This window comes from Kryptolebias marmoratus, linkage group LG11, assembly GCF_001649575.2.
Source record: "Kryptolebias marmoratus isolate JLee-2015 linkage group LG11, ASM164957v2, whole genome shotgun sequence".
Taxonomy (NCBI): Eukaryota; Metazoa; Chordata; class Actinopteri; order Cyprinodontiformes; family Rivulidae; genus Kryptolebias; species Kryptolebias marmoratus.
Window position 1 is genome coordinate 16,856,462 of NC_051440.1, and position 21,668 is coordinate 16,878,129.

A 21,668-nucleotide genomic window follows, 5' to 3' on the forward strand; every position below is an offset into this window, starting at 1 on the left:
AACCCTACAAAATGCCATTTGGTATGAAAACCACTGGAAGTTTTGAACAGTACACCAAACAAACAATACAAAACTAATACAAATTTTAGTTTTAAGTATTCCTAAACTCAGGAAAGTGTTTAAATTGTGTTTATTATTGTTAAGATAGTGGCAGTGTAGCCAGTTTATAGGTTTTGTTTTAAAGCTACATTTTTCGATACTGAAGAATTTCTGACAGCCTGAGTTCTGATGCTGAGTCTGAACTCGTGCTGACTGATGGAAAATTAATGTGTTGTCTTATTCAGAAATCAGATCATTTATGCTTTAATTTTTCATCATTACAACTTAAAAATTGAAACAAATTGTGTCTTTGTGAAAGGCTGTTATTGCAAAGTGCCTAAAATAACCTGAACATGGTTCTTTATTAGTTTATCTGTAAAAAAACAAAACTGAGTTGATGCTTTGAGTTTAGGTGCTTTTTAATGCCTGAGACTTTCAGAGGTCAGACTTAAAATTCAAAAGACTTTCAGAGAAACCTAAGACTAATCTAAAAACTTACAAGAAAGTTTGGCTTGTTAGAAGGAAAAAAATGTGAAAATAAACTCAATAAACAAGTTCAAAACTTTCACACAGGTTCTGTGTCTTAGATGTTTAGACTTTTCTTTCTTTTCACAAGTACCATGTTTTAATCTGTTTTGTGTTAGTGACAGTTTGATTGTGACCAGAATCCAAATTATCACTTTAATATGGCCTGTGTATTTGATGTGCTATAAGGACTAGATTTTTTTAAAAACTATGTCTCATTTCAGATTTAAATATTGTTCTTTTCACAGAATCCTAAATTCCAGGAGCCTGTTACCCTGGATTTCCTCGATGCTGAGCTGGAGAATGACATAAAAGTGGGGGTAGAGTATCTGGATAAACAAATCAAACACATACAAACAGATATTTATGTATCAAATGTTTAAAGTCCCCCTCGTAAATGAACTAGGATCAGTTCCTTTAAGGGATTACCTTGTGTTTTTTTTTGGAATATTAGCTTGAAATTATGGGGCACATTGCTAACAAATGAGACAATACTGCACCAGATTCAGTGACAGTAACATTCCACTGTTTGTTTCTTTATTTCCTTATGCAGATTAGGAAAAATATGATTGATGGAGAGACTGGAGAACAGACCATTGACACTTTGGTGAAAACTCAGGATGAGGTAAAAAAAAAAAAAATCTTTAGTTTGTTAAAATAAAGTAGAGAAACTTCTGATTACCCTAAAATAATTTAAAAACTTTTATTAATTATTCTTTCTCACAGCAGAGTTTTCTGTTCTAAATCTTTTCATTTCAACTAAGAGGATAAAAAATGAAACCCTAAGCAAACAAGCCTTTTCAGGAAGAGATAGTGTTTCTACAGTAGTCTTTTATTTGTTTCTTTATCTTTTATCTGAAAATTTAGAGCAGTAAATTGAATACCAGAGGCTTTTTTAAACTGAAAAGATAGGTTTTTTTTGTTTTTTTTTATCTCTTAAACTTATAAAATTTTACGGTTGTTTATTTAAACTTTCTTCTTTGTCATGGAAAAGGGTTAGTTTATATATTTGGACAAAAATATTTTAGTTTATGTCTTTTTTCCACTGATTTTTTTTTAACAAGAAGAAAAAGAATCATCAGTGTGTGCTTGCTTTTTATTTTGCCAGAGATACATAGACAGAGGAGTCAGGACGTACACATGGGCACCTGTCAATGGAACAGATTACAGGTGAGAGTTTTTTATATTTATTTAAGGCTCATTAAGTTACTTCCCTGAATGTTAATAGGACTTCGGCTGATGCAGACAATTGCTTTAGCTAAAAGAGGCAACTTTCTTGCTTCTAAAAATGTTGTTTAAAAATTACAGTTTGGAGATCAATTTGGGGTTGTGTTAAATCTGCTAGTTGTTCTCTATAGTCTCTTGATGTTGTGTAGTTAATTTACTTTATTACACACATACAAAAACATCTACAGTAAGTATAATTGTCCTCTTTTCTGCAGTCTGGCTCTTGTTTTACCTAAATACAGCGAACACTTCATTCAAGCTCAACTGGGGGATGATATAAAACAAGCCATATGTGAGTATCTTTGCATCCAGATATGCAGAATGATGAGATTTAACTTTGTTGATCTCTCACATCCAGCTCACATTCATACTTTCAGCTGCAGTCTTGAGTATTTCCACTTGCTTTGGATTATTCTCTTCTATCTGCAACCACAGCCACTCCTTTGTATTTTGCAGCTCAGATCAGTGAATCCCCGCTGTGCTGTTCTTTTGTAGTGTAACCCGCTGGTCAGTTGATCTTTACTCCCACTCGAACTATCCAACATGCTTTTGCACTCATATACCCAGCCCAAATATTACATCTTTTGATCTTGTCTGAATTTGACACTTTTATCTCTCTTTATTCCCTTCATCTGGCTCTCATCTGGCGCAGAAAAAAGAAAAGCTTTCCCATTTTGTCATTATTGTCTCTGTTACTAAATAGTGTTTTATCCTACAGACTTTACAAGATGAAATATATTTTAAATCCACTTTTTCCGGCACTAATTTCTTTAAGCCTGGGTTTCCTTCTCTAATTTAAACCTGAGGATGAGCTATCTTAAACAGACACAAATATGGCAATAGAAATACTGTCTTTAAAAAGTAAAATTATGTTGCATAGGCATATGCTGTGTACGAAATTATTTGTGCAATGTCATGTATTATTTTGGTTCTGATTAAAGTTTTGTTTTTCTATCTTTTAAAAAAATCTGGATTTCTACAGCTTCTTCTTGGGGCAAGTACTTATTGTTCTTTCTTCCTTATTTATTTTGGCTCCCAATGGCATAAGCATGTTTGTTACATGCATGCATGTATTGCTACATCACATAATAAGACACTAAAATTTGAGCCAAAAACAAAATATCTTTGAGAGAAAAAAATTTATGAAGATGAATTTATCTAACATATTTTTGAACAGTTGCAAAAATTGGAAATAAAAAAAGGCTGAACAATTACATAGTTAGTACATATAATTAACCTCTATTTTGGCAAGTTTCACAGTTTGTGAATGCCTTCTACAAGTCTTTATGTTCTTATTTGGGAGACCTTTGTAAAACCACAATGTTTTAAGCATTTTGATCTCATAAAATTTTTGTGCTGTTCCGCATGCAGTTAGTTCATCTTCTTTATCATTTCAAAGAAAATGAAATGATTGCTTACAAGGTTGTTTTTTTTTTTGCTATTAAATAATACAGTTTTTAAATCTTGTCAAATATTCCTCACTGTGAACCAAAAACTGAATTTTGGTTCACTTTTTTAAAATAAGCTCTTTTAGTCGTTTTCTTTTTCTTGAAAGCGTTGCTGTTTTAATGTCATTATATTCCTTACAATACAAAAAAAATAGTTAGTGTATTGGGCAACTGTTAGGAGAAGAACTTGGCTGGTACTTTTTGTGTTGAGTAATTAGTGAATTATTAAAGCGTTAAATCTTGTCACGTAGCCAGTTCTAACTGCTATTGTGAATCAGAGGCCCTGATGAGATAAACTAAATAACTCTCACTGAAAATGGTAAAAAATAAGCTATTTTGGCCAGATTTGTTTAAAAATGTTGTTTCATCTTTTCCTTCAAGCCTTTTGGAGATGAGATCATCTTCTGCTCACTTAACTCGCATCAGCAGAAATTTATCAACCTAATGTATTTAGTTTAAGGGCTGGTTAGATCTTTGTATGAATGTTGATCTGTTCTTTGATCAAATGATATGAGTTGAAAAAAGCATTCCGTCATCTGGCTCTATAGTGGAATTTTCATAACTTTGACATGACGCCACAGAGTATAAACAACTAGCGGTGCAGTTATTCTATCAAATGAGATTTTGAGTGACTGTTTCAGCCTATACTTCACTACTCTTCTGCTGAGTCTGTCACTGTGCCATAAACGCTGTCAGCACATTTACAGGCCTGTTAAAGAAAGCAACACACCATGTCTTACTGCTGCAGACTACTCTGATGGGGATTTGGGACTCTAAAGTTCCCTGTTCAGCCATATAAGGTTTCACATTGGAGCCAGACCACCTAAACCCCAATCTATCTTATCACTTTCATGCAGTAGGTGGTTTCTGCAGCCACTTGTTCTCCTAATACATTAGTAGGGGTCTCTCAGGGTGTTTTTTTGTTGAATATAAACTTCTGTCATCCATATTTGAGGAATGTTGTATTTGTTGAGTAAATGACCTAATACTCAGGTTGAGGAGATGCTGACAGATAAGCAAAAAGCAAAATGGTCCTGAAAGCCATTGGACTTAGCCACCCTGCCCTGTCTATAGAGACAGAGTGACAATGAATCAGCTTGTTATGTTTTATGTGAAGTACATTGTTTCATCCTGCACCAGATTTCCAAGACCCCAAAGAAAACTCAGTGCTCAGTAATTGCTTTCACAGACTGCACCGCATGAGTCAATATATTTTAAAGGAATTGTCCAAAAAGAGAGTAGTGAATGATGGCTATTGATGCCTGTCATGTCATTTATGAGCTAAGAATAACAAGATGGTATTTTAAATGAAGTCCAAAGTCAGGAGAAGGAGAACTTTAGAGGGAAATTTCACTAATACTACCTAGCTTTTGTTGTTTTGCCATTTTACATGATCTCTTTCGCGTCTGTTTTCCATAATGCTATGTTCTGTGTTTTTACAAACTGCATTAAAAAGTCCATTTTAGATGCTTTTAAACATACCTTTCTTTGTTAAAGTTAACTGTAGCATAGTTCTTTTATTACCTATTGTGGGAAATATTCACAAATTTCATCATCTTTTTGCAGATAGTGTTTATCAGATGATGAATGCATTTTTATCAGCCTTTGTCTTTTTTACTTTTGCCTCTCCCCTGACTCTTCCTTTCTGGGGTCACAACAGGGCAAACAGGCAAGTATTTCTCAGTCAGTTACTCTCTCATCCCTCCTCAGTGCTACTCCATTCACACCCTCTTTACCTTACTGTATCACCTCATATCTGTCCAGGACTTTCTTGTGTCTGTGTGTTTGTAGATGTGGGAACTTGTTATGGAATGTGCACTGTGTGTTCATGTATTAACCCAAATCAAGTTATCAAAAAATCATTTTTTAATTGTATATAATTTCTAGTCCTGTGATCACACATTTATTCTTAACTATAAAAATAAATACTGATCAGCCATAATGTTATGACTACTCACCTGATATTGATTAGTTTGCATTGTTACTAATAGTTCTGACTAGTCAGGGCATTCTGGCAGGACTTCTTAAAGGGATAGTTCAAATCTTTTGAAGAGGAGTTCTGTGGAAAGGTTCTAAACAAATCACATTTTACCTGCTGTAAATATTTTGTGAACTCCCTCATGAGACTGCCTTTTAATCTCTTATAGTAAAACGCCATGCCCTTCATATGTAGAAAAGTGTTAAATTCATGTGACATATGCAAACATATGTGAGACACATGTTTTGCACATTTCTCATGTGAATTTGGATTTAAAAAATCACACGAACTTTACATGTAGAAAATCACACTTTTACTTTGGAAAACATCCTAAATTAACATGTTTTGCAGATGTTTCCCATGTGATTTTTAAACATTTTAAACATAATCATGTGATCAAATCTAGTCACATGGTTACCACCGGGAGTCATGTGAAAAACATTAAATTTACATGTTTGTTTGTTTTTTTCTGTAAGGGATATACATTTACACTTTTGTCATTTTTGTATTTCACTTTTATTCTGGCAAAAAATATAATATTCCAAACTGCACTGGAAATGCTGCAGCTAACTGCTGCTGTTACTATTTGTGTTTGACGAACTTATGATGGTAAAAAAGTTGATAAAATAGGTTTTACATGAACTGCAAATAAGGTTTTGATACTGGAGTTGTTTTAAGACAGTAATCCACTTTGGTTTTGACCCTGCTTGTATTGGCTTGCCAGCTTTTTCAAAATTAATTTCAGTTTATCCAAGCTGAGGTCATTGAAAGAGCTTCTACAACAAACAAATTAACTTTCAAAAGAACCCCACTTCCAAAAATGTGAACTATCGCTTTAAAGGGAGATTCGTAGTTATAGGAAATTCTGTTGGAGAGAACTGTACTATATCGAGACAAGGAATGTTATTCACTTGATCTTTCAGGGGTCATAATGTTATGGATGATCAGTATAAAGTTATGATATTATATAATTTTACAATTTATGAGCCTAAACCAGCCATTTTGTGTTTTCCAAAGCCCTGGAAACCTTACAGCCAGAGAGTTTTGATGAGTTTGGTTACACCTACATTGCACCAAGGTGAGTGGTCCTCCTGTTACTGTAGACATCACTTACAGAACACAGCAACAGATGAGGGACAGAGATTCAAACTCAACAATACTGTTTCTTCAGGGAGTACTGCAAAGAGCTGAAGCTGTCACTCAACAACACCCAGCTTCTCCTCGACTTCAACCACTATATTGATAGAAACACTCCAGATGCATGTGAGTCATGCATCTCTTTCACTGCTACTTCACTTGGCACATTCATTCTGGTTGTGTTTATTTCATGCATTATTTTTAAAATTCAGCAGGATTTTAATGACAATGACTCAGTTTCACAATTTCATCCAATTCAGTTTACAGTGTTTTTCATTCCTCTACACAAGAAAAAAGACAAGTTTTTGACAGTATATGTAAACTAGATGCACAATATCAATTCTCCAATCTGATATTATGATCTCAGGGTCAGTACTGTGTGAGCAGGGTGACCTCAGACTGATCGACTGAGTTTCCTAGAAGCCTGATGTTGTCATTCTATACAGTGACTCATGGTGTTTGATTTGTTATCCTCTAATGGATCTCACCCCAAGTATGGCTTACCACCATCATCCAGCAAATGGATTAACATATCCTGGATCCATTTGAACCCAAGGTCGAGTCCTATACTTTGGCATTATTGTTTTTTTTCTTGCTGTTGTTATGTTGAGCTTGAGTAAAAAAAAAAAAAAAAAGTATGAATACGCTTTAAAATAACACTCAAGAGTTGCTGTGTAAGAATTATGTATACACCTAAAGGACATGTGCTCAAATGATTTTATTTTGAAAAGTACTTTTCTTGACAAGGAGGCTGAAACTCAATACCTTGTCATTATCTGCCTTATAATAGCCAGCCCTTCACAAAATACTGTCTGTTCTCTGAATCGTAATGGCCACTCAGGTCACTCTGCTGTAAGATGTCAGGAGATTTATTTTTTACATTCATCTTGAGAAAAGCTTTGGCTGCTCTATTTCAGACCCCAACTACTGCTTTCTAGATCACTGATAGCCTTATAGTTTGCCAATAAACAGATGTGAGTGCTTGTTTAAATGCATTGGTCAGTGACACTTGACCAAGACTTTTTTTTTTTGGCAATCTAAAGCATTCACTTTCTCTGCCCAGATGTGTTAAGACTGCCATTATTTCCATTACTCTAATTCTCCTTCCTTGTACTTTGGTGCTGTAATATCTACAATATGTGAAATTTATCTTGTCCTTAATCCACAGGCAACGAGTCCCTTGTGAGCCGACTGATCCTGGATGCAGGTCTGACAGCTGAACTGGTTAAACTTTGGAAAGAGCAGACAGTGTATGTGCCAAAGATTCCTTTCTTTTATATTTAAAACAATGCAAAGATGTAACCATTGTTTTCTTACGCTGCAGAAACATGAACTATCCTGGTAAAATACAATTTTTTTTTTTCATGCATCGCATTCTGTTTTACAATTGTGCGTTTTCCCTCTGAAGTATGATAGCTGATGCTTATTTCATGCACCACTTATTGGCTAACAGAGCCGAAGACTTGGCCTTTTCTTCTCTAATGTAGATGATTTGACCTAATCTTACTTGTGAAACACGATGAAAGCAATGCACAAAATGTACTATATTTCCAGCATACTGAACTAAGCCAAGACATGCTGTTTTGGGAGGAAAACAATGTAATTACATCACTTTGTTCCCCTTTTAAAGTGTGTCCATATGTCTGAAATAATCTGAACACACTTTTGCAAATTCTGAATGGTGTCTGTTTATGATTAGGCTGTACAGTGCAAAGATAAGTGTCTTGGCTTTGAACTGTTTGTGTTACTACATCAGTGTCGCTTACTGTCACAGGTTTCAAATAAGTTTTCTTATTAACTGTGTGTCATTGATTTGGACATGTGACTCAGGGATGGGATGGTGGCCAGATTTGTTGCAACAGATGGAGGAATCACACGAGTGTATCCAAGAAGGTACTCTCCCAACTTTTTTTTTTGTTTATAATCTTAGATTTGACTGTACAAACTGGCAAATCCAGTGCAGGATATGGGTCAAATGTACAAATCCTACAGCCAAATCCAATTTTCTCTTTGCATCTTTTTTCTGTCTTTTGTCTTTGTCTAAATAAGCAAAATGCACATTTCATGTCATTAGCTAGTTTGTCGCCTGAATACTTTATTTGCATACTTAATTTGACACAATAATCAAATATGAAGGGTTTAGAAGAAATAACATATTTTTCTAAATAAAGCAACTGAACTTCATTTCTTGTTTATTATGGCATGAAACTAATCATTTGAAAGGCTTTTTAAATTCTGCCTGACTGGTGAGAAGCTTATAATCTGTTGTTGTGATACTAAGTTTTGGTTGTTGTCACTTTACAAACCCAACCAACATGTGAAATATTTTGGTTACATGTTTCAAAATGCATGTAGTTCTGAAACTGTGTGGGAAGGAGAGTCAGAGTCACTTTATAAATCTGGATTAGTTGAAATCTGAAACCAGGTGTCTGTTTTTCTACTGAACCTGACTTCCTTCATTCCTCTTATAAACTTCCTCCTTCATTCACAGTGTATACTTTACTGTCTACAAAATTGTCCTGTTTTCTTTAATGTGTTTGTGGACTGCTGAGTCTTGATGAGGTCATGTTTTTGTTATGTGCTTCTTGCTAAAAAGTAATTTTTTAGTTGACCTCTGTATAAAAGGTCTGTGCATTCCTTGCTGCAATGGACTGCATGCAACACACTTCTCAGCTTGTGTTTGTGTGTTTTGTCTTTGCAATGTTTTTTTCAAAGGTTTACTAAATGTATTGTTAATTTTGAAACACCCATTAAATGCCATGGACTGTTGACTTTTCTGTGTTTGTTAATCAGATTTCTAGAAATTGACTTCACAAACGCATGGGTTTGAGGAATTTCTTTATATAGTTGTTTCTCTTTCTTGCTCCTCTCTCTAAGAAAGGACATTCTCAACCCAATGGTTTAGAGTTCTGATGATAGTCAGTTTGTGTTCCAGTGGGTGCTGTGAGTCAAAGAGCAGGCACTGGTGTGTGTAGGTTTCTGGTGTGCCTCAGTATTGAGACTTTTTAACCCCTAAGTGTACACAGAGCAATCAAAAAAATATTGATTTATTTTTCTCTTCCTCCCCATTTAACTGATGTATTCAGAGACCACTATGTTTGTAGCTTAAATTTGAACCCAGGTGTCTCCACATATAGTATTTGAATCAGTATTTTGGTGTTGTTTCCTTGCTGGAAGAGCCCTTGGCCTTATCCTGTTAGAACAACCGTTGCAGTAGAACTCTGTAGTGGAGAGGCAAAGGTCCCTCAGGACACATATCTGGTCAGGAGTAAAATCTAGCTGTCTGTCAAGCACTTATGCTTACCATGACTGAGAATCTTTGCTAGAATGGAGTCCATTTGCTTTGTATTTAATCAGTTCCTGTATTTTGTTGTTTTTATGCTTAAAATCCTTCATTTATGTTATGACTTCCAAATGTTTTAAGTGCTGGAGAAGAATGGACTGAGAATCCAGAGACATATGAGTCCAGCTTCTACAAGAGGACCTTGGATAATGAAGTGTATATATTCACAGCTCCATCTTTCAACAGTAAGTGTGCATGCACAAGGATCTTCATTGATTTTTTTTTTTTACTGAGCTTTCCCTGTTTACTGCCTTCAGATGTTATCCCAACACCACTGGCAACAAACAGACTCTTAGGCCTCTGATACCACTCTCTTTATCCCTGTCCTTTTCCTGATGTGATTTGTGGCGCACATCCCCACTATCCCCCTTCTCTTTTCTTTTCTGTATACATCCTGTCATCTCCCCTGATCTCTCTAACAGACATCAGGACTGGCAAATGTCAGTGTTGCAGCTACAGTGTACTTGACTGGATTAACACATGTTCTGGCTTCACAGAGTCCTCAATCATAAATTAAAGTAGCAAAAAAAAAAAAAAATGCATGGAAAACCTCTATTTTTGACAATTTTAGAGTTTTGGTTGCTGAAAAATAATCTTTGCTACATAGGTTAATACATGGTAAACTTCAATACAAAACTGTTCAACTTTCCATGTGCTCCAATTTGAAATTCCAGCAGATGCCAAGGAGCCCGTGTCTGAGTCAGGGATCCTAGTGAGCAAAGCTGTAGACCTAATCATTGATGAAGTCACACTAAAACCAGCAGGTCAGTTTAACTAAGAACACACACTAATTACATTTGTCATTCAAAACAAATAGACTGACCTTTGTCTGTTTTCTGTTTTCTAGTGGTGGGAGTGAAGCTTAACGTCTCATATTGGATGAACAGTTTCATTAATGCGACACAAAAATTAAACGTGAGTTACATTAAAATATTTACTTGTATTGTTTACAGCACTTCTGCTGGTGTAAAGCAAAGATTATTTAGTCTTTTCTCGATTTTTGTCTTTCTAGTGCAAAGATGAGATTTGTGGCTGCTTGAGGAATGACAAGGTACAGCGATGTAGAGTAAAATATTTAACATGTTGTTGTTTAAAGCTGTCTCATTTACCATGAAGGCATTTTATTTATTTTTTTTGTTTGTTTATCATATTGATGTGTTGTAATTATTTTAACTTTTGCACAAGATTAGGTTTTCATTTTAGGTTTTTTTATGCCTTCATTCAAATTGGAAACTGAGTTGTTTTTTATTCATTTCTTTATTTGTAAGGTATTTTTTTTATTAATTTCAGCTTGTGGACTGTGTAATATTGGATGATGGAGGATTCCTTCTCATGTCAAATCAAGAGGAGTATATTTCCCTGGTGAGTCATCATCAACAATTATAATATAATCTTACCCTACCTTACATTACCTTTCCTTATCTTACCTTACCTTAAATTACCTCAATGTATCTACCTTACCTTATCTTACTTTAACGTATTGTCTTAACATATCATATCTTATCTTAAATTGTGGTAATGCATGTTTCTTGTTCCTCATACTCAAAAAGGGTCATGTTATCACTCAATAAAACATCTGTACACATGATTAATAATGATGACTTCAGACCTTACAATTATGATTCTTATTCTCTACAAAGTAAACTTCCTTCACCTTAGTCACAAGAATCTATTGTTCTTGTATGAAGGTGAAATAAAAGCCACATGAGTCAGATGTGTTACAAGAAAAGCCTGTTTGGTCTGAGCTGTACTTCTACAGGACAGCAGTGCACCTTTGTCTCTGGTACAGTAAAACTCTAGCCACCGGAGGAGGTTCAAAGAGAAGCCGGATGTATTTTAGTCAGTTGTGGAGGCTTCACTGAAGTGTGTCCCCTGTGAATGGAGAACGTCTGCTCTGCTGCGTTAACTCTGCCCCTTCTTGGCTGCCCTCAGCCCCTGCCTGTCACTAGCAGAATATATGGTAGAGTGGGTTTGAAAACATTTCATTTCAGTCAAGACAGGACATGCGCTGTCTTTGATCTACTCTACCATCACAGAATCTGTCAAACAGTCTTTCTTCTTCAATCATTTAAGTAAGCACCTTTTTTATTTCTTTTTGACGTTGTAAAACAATTTTTGTCCACAGGGACATTTCAGGAACATTCTCTCTGTTTCGTGCTGTCAAAATCAAATGTTACAATGTATGTGGAAACTTTCTAACCTTTTTAAAATTTTACATTTAATTGTTTCAGACTTATTGCCAGATGTGTTTATTTCATTTTGTCTGTCAATTTATTTTAGAACTGCAAAGCAAAAGTTTTTAAAATTTCTTAACAATAAAAGACTAATCTTGTTATTCACTTAGTATTTGGTTGCAGCACCTATGGCATCAACGGTAGCTTTAAACTGCACATATTATGCTTAATTATCCTTTTTCTGCAAATCCTGCAGATTAAATAGCAAATAATTATTTTTAAATGCTGTAAGAAAATGGACTTTAGTTCTGTTTTTGCATGTTTTCCCACCTAATTTTCAGTTTGTCATGCTATTGTTACAATGTAGGAGTGATTCACTTTATACTTTATGGTTTAGTCAACAAAGTAATTTCAACCAAACAAGGATCCACAAGAATAGTACATGGAATTTATTGTGGCATATGAAAGCCATAAGAGTACAAGTGGTGCAGCATATCTGTCATACACCTTAACTACACAATATGGGACTGTCTGAATTAAAAAAAAACTGTTTCAGTAAAAACAGTTAAATAGCCAATGTGATGAAATAGCATTATTTGTATTATTTAGAAGGTAGCAGCAATAAATTTGCCTCCAACAGCTTAAGTACTTTAGCTATTAAAGCTGGCTAACACTAATGAGCAAACTAATCAAACCAAATTAAATCAAGTACAACAAAATAACATTAGTGAAAAATTTCTCAAATTCTTTCTTTGCTTTCGTTTGAAGTTTGGCCAAGGAAAGTTGGAGCTGATCCCTCTGTTTCAGTCACAATTTTGTCATGAGTTCAGAGTTAAACTGGCCCAGCTCAGTAAATAAATCCAATAAAAAGTAATAGCTGCACACAGTCATTTGCTGGAAAATTACCATAAAAATAAAGTATGCCTTCTCTGTTCTTATAGCCTCTCAAGCTTGGTCTTTATGAAAGGATGCATGCTGTTCAGTACATTTGTCAACAGAACATTTTGCATACAGGAACAAAACAAACTAACAACAGAAAAACTATAATCCTTAGAGAAAGTAATGTGATAGAAAAGAATGATGCCTGCTTTAAAGCCAAACCAACAAATTCTAAGAGTTTCCGTATTAGTTATTTTACTTTTTGACTTTTAGATTGTTTCTTTCTTAGTCTTTTGTTTTAGTAAAGTAATCCAAATGTGTTTAAAGAAAGATGATTCATCCAGTCCTTATTTGAATTGTCCTTATGAATACAATCCTGTGAAATACCATACTTTGCAAAAACTGTAAATTCTAATTACAAAACTGTCAAATAAGCATCTGTCCAATTATTTTTCTGTAACATAACAAACCCTTCTGTTTAGTTATCAGCAGTCAATATCTAACTTGCAGTAGACAGCAGCAAACTCAGCAAGAGTAACTATTTGATGCAATAGTACTGTGGTGTGAAAACCTTAAACGTAATAGAGATTTAATCAAATGCTGTTTTATTGATTTTCCCATCGCTTTATGTTTCTATCATCAGTAGTTATTTTATTTATGCTTTGAAACACATTTTACATGGAGCTTTACTGGTAATAAACCGCAAACCAGTCTTCAATGTAAATAATCATAAGCATATATATAAATAACCAGCTAACTCTAAATTGACAGAGGTGTAAAGTTAGCGTTTGAATAAAATGCAACTAAATTGCTGTAAATGGAGCTGTTTGAAGACAGAATACATGTGCTTTGGTACTCTCTCTACTTTGATGATCTGAAAGGTTGATTCTTTCATGAAAATTTCTCTTCATTTCTCCAAACAAAGATTGTTTAGGCTGTTGTCTACTGCAGGTAAAATACTGACTGCTGATCACAAGTCCACAGAACACTAACTCAAAAATTCAAACTATCCCTTTAATAATTCTCAGCCTCCCATGTTTTCTGCTCTTCTTAGGAATCACTTAGCTCTGCTTTTTATAAGAACTTCACAAGATTTGCCCTTTCAGTGATACTCTGACGCAGTTTTCCATCTGTCATTTGGCCTATGTCCCTCAAATTCTTGTATTTTCCAATTGCTCCTATCAACATCAAACAATTTTTTAAATAACTGTTTCCTTGCTAACACAGCATAGTCCATACTGACAATATTGCAATACACTCATTTAAATTGACAAAACTCTGACATATTCTTTTGACTTGCTTTGAACTTAAAATTCTGAATGGTGAAAAAGAAAAAAAAACTCTTTTAGTGAAAACAGCTGCAAACTTTGTTTTTACGAGCAGAGATTTAAGATGCTTTGACTGCTTTGTTTGCGTGTGTGTAAACTTAAACTCTTCCAGATCGGTCAGTTCTTTGGTGAGGTGGATCCGGTGCTGATGATCCACCTGGTTAACACATCCCTGTACTCCTTCAACAAGACGTACGATTATCAGTCTGTGTGTGACCCAGAGAAAGACAGCAAGGCAGCAGCTGGACCCCGCTCCATCTTTGTGGTTAGAAAACTCACTCACACACACACAGTTAGGATGTGTTGCTGCCTCTGAGGTTATTATTGTTTACACACAAATACCATTATTTGAAAATGACCAAAGATAATTTATTTTCCAGCCTACTATTGCAGACTTTCTGAGTATCGGCTGGTGGGCCTCCAGTGCTGCCTGGTGAGTGTTCAGGTTATAAGCTGGTGTTTCTCTGTTTGCCTCTTTGTTTATTTATGTTATCATTTGGGAGTGGGAGTACATTTGTACTTCAGGATAGGAGTTTTCAGCAGAGTGGACTTGCTTGTTGTTTAAAGATGAATCTGTCTGGGTCAGTGTAGGACAAGGACAAATTACGCAAAAAAGCACCACATCTTTTTCTGCATGGCTGTCCAACTGCAGTATAACTAGCTTTTAAAATAGGCCCGCTAATACTTCCCATGACATTTACATCACCAGTGAGTAACACTACACAGCTGTGTAACTGTTTTTGAAGCAGCAATAAGTAAAAAAAAGGTCTTAAAGTTTTGTTCACCCATTCAAGTTTCTAACTTTGCTATGAATTAATTTATATTTTTTGATTTCTGTCATTCTGTGTGTCTTAGGTCGATACTTCGGCAGCTCTTTTTCAGTCTCTTGTTTCCAAACTTTCTAGAAGCAGGTGAGAAACAAACAGTGGCTATGTTTGACAAGAGAACCCCTTTTAACTGAACATCATAAGTTTTCTACACCTTCATCTGTTATCAGAGGCTGTACCTACAGTAAGAGACATATGTAATAACCAACATTTATTGATGGCATAAAGCTGTAGTCCAGAGCTTTAAAGTGGGGATCTGTGTAAAAAGTATGGACAGTCAGTATCTTACCTGTTGTAGATAGCTCTTTGAATGGCCTCTGTTTGGAGACATAGAGTTTAATTCTGACTGGACTGACGAGCTATCTACAATCTACAATAAGATCAAAGTGAATTGCTTCTTGAGAACATCACAGAACTCTCTAGAGGACTCACATATTACTCAGCTTTCTTTAACCTCAATATTGTGTCAGTTTATCTTTTTTCCATTTTGAACAAATGAATTGGTAAAGAAAATGCCTAATAAAACAATTTCCCTTAAGAAGGAAATTAGTCATTAGGACCAAAACAAACCAGACTTTTAACGTGTTTCCGCAGTAAAACAAATGGTTTAAAACACAAACAGAAATCACTTTACCAAATGAGTCATTCCTACACTGACTTATCTGAACTATTTCTGAAATTTGTTCAATTAATTATTACTGTATATTTCTTTTTTTTTTTTTTTAGTGGAGTCAGCAGATGAAGACATACCAGATGCTATGTTTAAGGAAAGCTGCATCACAGAACAGACTCAGTACTTTTTTGACAATGATGAGAGATCATATTCAGGTGTTCTGGACTGTGGAAACTGTTCCAGGTTTGTCTGTGTTTGTTTACCAGTATAGTTCATCTGTGTAAATGTGTTTATGTTCACGTCTTAGTCACTGCTTCCAGTTTTCTGCTAAATGAGATATGCTGTTTTGGATTTTCCACCGCGTGTCTCTTGCCACACATCCCTCCGTTTACTGATCCCTGAGGACTACCACAGAAAGCTGTTAGTTTCTTATCACTTCTCTGTTGTGCAGCCTCAATTTATGCAGCTGTTTTCCGCTGAGCTCTAATCAGACTCAGATTATCTTGATCTCTCTTTGATCACAACTTTAAGACAAATATCAACAGCTTTTTAGTCTGTTCTTCATTCACTTGTCTTGTTTTAATTTTAATGATTCTCAGAAGACTGCACGTTTACTTTCCTCTGACCATCTTTGGGTTCATACTGTGTGAGAGGGGGTTAAATGTGGCTATTCCTAACTGTTATGAGTCTCACATGCCTGCTTATGCCTCAAAGTCAACAACTGTAGACACAAAAGGTTTAATGACTACCATAAAGTGCCAATCTCAAGAGGAGGGAAGTGCATGAATGTTCCCAACTGCACATATTGCGGCATGTGTATTAGGTTAAAAATATAAACAGTAAACACTAGCATCTATTGTGGGAGGTGTATATGTAAAGGGGAGAGAAGGAGAGAGAGAGTTTAATTGTATGGTGCTATTTGCTTTCTAGGATGTACAGTGCTGAAAAGCTTCCACAGACCAACTTGGTGTTTCTGATCACTGACGCAAAGGCAACATGTTTATCGTGTGACCCCCGGCCACTTCGACAGGCAGAGCAACCCTGTATCCTTTCACTCGTCTTGTAAACTCAAACAGAGTTGCTTTCCTTATGCACTCTCCACTCCTACATCTATCACTCAGGGGACAGTGGGGCTTTAAACTGTCAATGCAAGGACTCATACCTACCTGAGCAGTTTGTAGTTGGTCTCCTGTGGCTGTTCAAGTGTGAACAGTAAACCAGATGCCCAGCATGTGAAAGATGATCTCATGTTCCTTTTGAATTTGAGTTTTTTTTGCACTTTATATGGGCTATCAGACTAAATTAAGAATAGTGGTAGTTGTGTGTTTAAACAGTATCATTAGATATGTATTTGGGTTTTTAAAGTCACACTAAGATGGTGACATTCACTACTAATGAAAACAAGACCTAATCACTGAAATACAGAAACATGTACTCTCAATTTTATCTCTTCAAAAGAATGTTGCACTCAAAAAATCTGGAAAAAATGTATCAAAATGACACCCTGTCACTTACCATACTTACCATAAATTCTAACCAAATCATTTGAAATATATTGTTTTTATCTCAATTGCCTGAAGACAATTAAACCATGACTAGTAAGCTGATATTACAAGTTGATTTTTTAGGGGGGAAATTAAGTCCACATTTTGTTAGCTCGTTGTTGTTAAAATTTGTTGACTGCACATGACTAAAGGTAGCTGAAGTTTTCCTAAGTGTCTGTTCAGCTGAAGGTCCAAATCCTTGTGAACTGGCTCAGAACCCTCGATACCGCAAAGGACCCGATGTGTGTTTTGACAACAATGAAAATGTAAGGCACAAACAGATTTTGTTTAAAATATATTTCTGAAAGCAGTTCTGTTGGTGAAATTAAACTGTTGGTTACTTTCAGCATTTGCCTGATTTTCAGCATTTGCTTCCTGTTAAGTTTCAAGAGATTTTTGGCTGTCAACTTTATTACTTCTTTTTTATCTTATTTTTTTAAATTCCTTTTCTTTCATTTAAAACATTCATTTTAAATGAAATACTTTTTAAATCATTTTCAGTGTTCCCTGTTTTTGGTTCATTTTGTTCTGTTTTGCATTATCTCATCACTTATCAGCTTTTGTTTTTTTTTTATTTCTGCATGCCAAGGATGAGCTGCTGTGTCCGATCAGCAAAGGTTCTCCACCCAACCTCTCAGCTTTTCTGTTGTTTCTGTTTCTGGCTTCAGGGTCAGTGTTATCACAGAGCATTACAATGCTTTGCTACTTATAGTTTAACTAGACAAATACCTTAAGACAACAAAATTTAACCTTGTTTTCTTTAAAAACATTTTTTTTTCAGTAGACATAAATTAGCCCATCGTTTCTTGAAAAAAATCTGTTTTCTTGAGTTTACAAAATACGTGTAGATTAGTTGAAAAGCTCTGTAGGAAATTTATGTATTGTGCAATTTTATCCAAGTCATTAAAACAAAAGAGCAAGGTGAATAAATCAGATGTTAAAGAATTGCATCACTGCTCAAATTGGAACAATACATAAGGTGTCTAAATATTTAGAAAAAAAGATTGCCATATCTTTGTGAATTCTGCCTTTCATTGTGTTGAAAAGGCATAAATCCCACACATAAGAAGCTACCAATTCATGTGACTCTGTGTTTATATCATGGAGAGGCCCAGCTGGGAGGCTGGGAGGAGTGGCTGAGGAAGTCGATGAGCAGAGGAAAAGTAGGCTGTGCCGCCTTTCCTTTATTTCAGCTGTCCTTTGGCTCAGCTCCTCACAGGAAGACCATTTGTGCCCAGGCCAGTTCATTTTGTCACTGGAGTAAACAGAGGAAGCTTCACATGGTTTTCCTTCCCTTTGAATGAAGATGACTCCCATCTCTTTCTTTGAGACTTTTGTCATGGATGGATATCCTGTATACCCCCATCCAAAATACAGCCTATCAAACAGGTGTATGTACATACACACAAAAACACTAAAAAGGAGAATGAGGTAGCAAACATGTTTAAAATAAAATGTGCAAAATAGCAGTTATTCCATTGAAAACTGTGACCATTATATAGCAGAAGTAGCAGTTAAAGTGTTGGTTTTAGCAGATTTACTGACCATCAAAGAGGATGTTCCTTTTTTACTGACAATTAAATAGCAGAAGTAGCAGTTGCAATGGTAGTTTTAGCAGATTTACTAAACATCATAGAGTCTGTTCCTTATTTACTGACAACTGATTTGTCTTAACAGGAAGATGATTCTGATTGTGGAGGAGGGACCTGCCTAATTCCAAGTCTCTGGCCCATTCTCAGTCTTCAACTGCTGCTGTGGCTCACCAAATCTTTACAAGAGTCGTGACCCCTGCATACATTTAGACTCTCAGTCATTCACCGATCATCACATTTCACAGCAGGCCAGATGACACTCCACTTACACCACACAGGATGTATGCAGAACTTTTGCAACACCAACGGCCAGAATCAGCATTTCCATGCTCCAATGCCAAAGGGTGCTCATCCATTTCCTCCTTGTCATTTTTTAAAGGTAGAGACACATTTAGTGTGCTCAACTGCACTCATGACCATTATCTACACCTAATCTTTTCTGATGGTGCAACAGTAAGAGCTAACCAAACCCTTTAATTCTGCCTCATTTGTTTCTCTGATTTATTCGTTGAAGAATTATCCCACTATGCCAACTGAAACTCCTTCAGACTGTATGTCCACTGACAGCATCGATGTGTGTAGTTGTCAGTATTGTTTGTTGCTATGGATCATTATATTGTAATGATGGTTTATTTTTTTCAACCATAACAAACCCTTTGGTTTGGGTATTATTCCAAAATGGTAATTACCTATCTAATTTGCAAGTTTTTATTTATTTATTTATTTTGCAAAATCAATCATTTTGTGACTAGCTAGGTATTTTATTGTAGCAGCATGTGAAACGTGACACCAACACATTGACACCAAAGCACAAAACAGTACCAAGGACCACACAGACTTCAGCAGAGAATGTGCACGGTAGTTTACTTTAAGAGATTCCTCAGATGTGCAGTATGTATCAGTATTCAAGTTACAGCATTCGATACATATCTTAAGACATCTCATTGAGTAATAAATAAGGTGAGATTGCACACAATGTAAAATCTATTAGGATAAAACTCTTTATGTATGTGGTTGGACTGACAGCTTTGGTTGACTTCAGTTTGATGCATCAAATTCCCAGTGCCTACATAGTAGCTCAAATGTTCTGGTATGTGAATGAAGCAGTGCATCGGAGTTGTATTCTCACCATGTATACCTCTATGCTAATGCTTGTTTGTGGTATAGCAGGAAAGTCTGTCCTTGCAGTAATATTTCATGAAATAGACCTGATCTGCTGCTATTATTCCAATTTAAGACATTCACACAAAAGTAGAGTAAACCAGTGACCCTGAATATGGAAGAGGGATATTATTGTCCTCCTTGGAGAAAACAAATCTAAACCAGACTCAATCTTGTGTTCCAGCATTTCTTTCTTTATTAATCCTGTTTCTGTTCCTTTTCTGGATCACCAGACTCAGGAGCCAAGATGACTTGTGAATGAGATCAGCATATCAAAGACTGTTTCTTTGTTTTCTTCTCTGCTGTCTCAGTTCCCTATGCTTGTTTCCTTTTTTGTGTTGCTCTAAAAGTGCTGTGAAGATGACGCTGAAGGCTCAGCGTCAAAATGCTGCAATGTCATGGAATGAGCTTGTTCTGTGTTTGAACACTGTCTATGCCTGTGATTGATCAGCATCAGGGCCTGCTGGAGAGAAACTTTCAGAACCCACTACCACCAGTGGTAATTTAGCATTGCCTTACTTTATCATAAGACACAAAGATCACACAAGAGTTAGGTTTTCTGTTAATAATTTAAGCTATTTTAACAATAGCTGTTAAAGTCTCTCCACCTTGCCTTCATGGTGACTCACTGGTGTTGAGTAATCAGGTTATGCTGTCTATCAAAGTCGCGTGTTGACTTGTGTTTTACCCTCGGGGGGGGGGGTCCCGTGTCTATGTGCAGGCATGTGCGTGTCCCTCTGATTGTGCTTTAATACCGTACATGAAATACTCTTTTTGTGGAACTTCACTAGCCTGAATAAGTTTTGTATACATTTGTACACTAATACTATTTACTGTAAAAAAGAAAAAAAATGAAACAAGAGAAAAATGTTTATAATATTGTGTTAATTATTGTGCAAATATATATTCACAATAAAAGTGTTGTATTGTTATGGCTTGAGATTTTGTTTTTTATTCAGATATGTTGTCATATGTTGCCTCATTTGGAGCTGACCAAACATTCCTCTTGGTAAAACAAGGAAATGACATCTGGACCAGTATCTCTACTGCCGGTGTACAGTTCTGATAATTTCCTGAGAGATTTACAGTATAGTATCACTTTACTTTAATATCACACAAAAAATAAGTGTATCCAAACTGCAACACATTCTACACACCCAAACTAGTACCAAGTAAAAAAAAATAAATAAATACAATTTATAGAGTACATTAGATTTTTATTTTTTTCAGTTTCAAGGCTAAACACTAAGGGCCCGATTCACCAAAATATTGTGTAGCTTTTGCAGGCACTAACCAGAAGCAACATCCTTCTTATTCTTCAGGTCCTTGGAAAGGAAGACCTGTCCCTCAAACTGTGCTGTCAACAAAACAGCATGTCTTGACGCTGATGTAGTTTGACCACATTTAAATGAAGTATTATGCATGCATTTAAAGGAAAGAAAAGGCTCATATTTATGTAAACAAGTGTCAGGTCAAAAAGAACCTAGTTATCAAAGATCAGCACTGCACACAACATTTATTTATTGTGAAATATTTACCCTATTTTGAGAATTGGTAGTAAATGTATCACAGAAAAAAACTAAGAAAGACGAGCAATCTGTTGCTCTGGTGTCTTCACAAAAAGAGGGCAGGCATAATAGGAAACGTGAATTATTCTTCCTTTTAGTGATGTCAGACATTATTGCAGTAAACACATTGTCAAAATGTGCTTAACATTTTGTTGTTTCTATCTCGCATTGACAATACAACACATTATGTTTATAGAACATTTCAATAGGTAGTGCCTCACATCCATAGATTAACAAATCTACTATAACTCAAAGTAATTACCTCCGATAGATCTGCAGTCAATG

General features: G+C 35.5%; 1 protein-coding gene across 3 annotated transcripts in view; it reads left to right on the forward strand.

The window, feature by feature from the left end:
• LOC108230132 (voltage-dependent calcium channel subunit alpha-2/delta-1) overlaps positions 1-20,747 on the forward strand; it is a 62,495-nt gene extending 41,748 nt beyond the window's left edge. The window contains exons 20-42 of one of the 3 annotated variants that reach the window (XM_017406078.3): positions 828-884; positions 1,118-1,189; positions 1,673-1,734; positions 2,007-2,083; positions 2,774-2,785; positions 4,900-4,908; positions 6,235-6,295; positions 6,389-6,480; positions 7,523-7,604; positions 8,185-8,247; positions 9,779-9,882; positions 10,372-10,461; positions 10,545-10,612; positions 10,710-10,748; positions 10,988-11,059; positions 14,191-14,343; positions 14,459-14,511; positions 14,934-14,989; positions 15,632-15,761; positions 16,449-16,561; positions 17,246-17,328; positions 17,652-17,731; positions 18,740-20,747. In XM_017406078.3, the coding sequence (XP_017261567.1) occupies positions 828-884; positions 1,118-1,189; positions 1,673-1,734; positions 2,007-2,083; positions 2,774-2,785; positions 4,900-4,908; positions 6,235-6,295; positions 6,389-6,480; positions 7,523-7,604; positions 8,185-8,247; positions 9,779-9,882; positions 10,372-10,461; positions 10,545-10,612; positions 10,710-10,748; positions 10,988-11,059; positions 14,191-14,343; positions 14,459-14,511; positions 14,934-14,989; positions 15,632-15,761; positions 16,449-16,561; positions 17,246-17,328; positions 17,652-17,731; positions 18,740-18,776 (1,665 nt within the window). In that variant the 3' untranslated portion in view covers positions 18,777-20,747. Of the gene's footprint in view, positions 1-812; positions 885-1,117; positions 1,190-1,672; positions 1,735-2,006; positions 2,084-2,773; positions 2,786-4,899; positions 4,909-6,234; positions 6,296-6,388; positions 6,481-7,522; positions 7,605-8,184; positions 8,248-9,778; positions 9,883-10,371; positions 10,462-10,544; positions 10,613-10,709; positions 10,749-10,987; positions 11,060-14,190; positions 14,344-14,458; positions 14,512-14,933; positions 14,990-15,631; positions 15,762-16,448; positions 16,562-17,245; positions 17,329-17,651; positions 17,732-18,739 lie in introns of all 3 variants that reach the window. The other 2 variants (XM_017406080.3, XM_017406079.3) reach the window with 2 other exon arrangements.
• Positions 20,748-21,668: the final 921 nt, after the last annotated feature.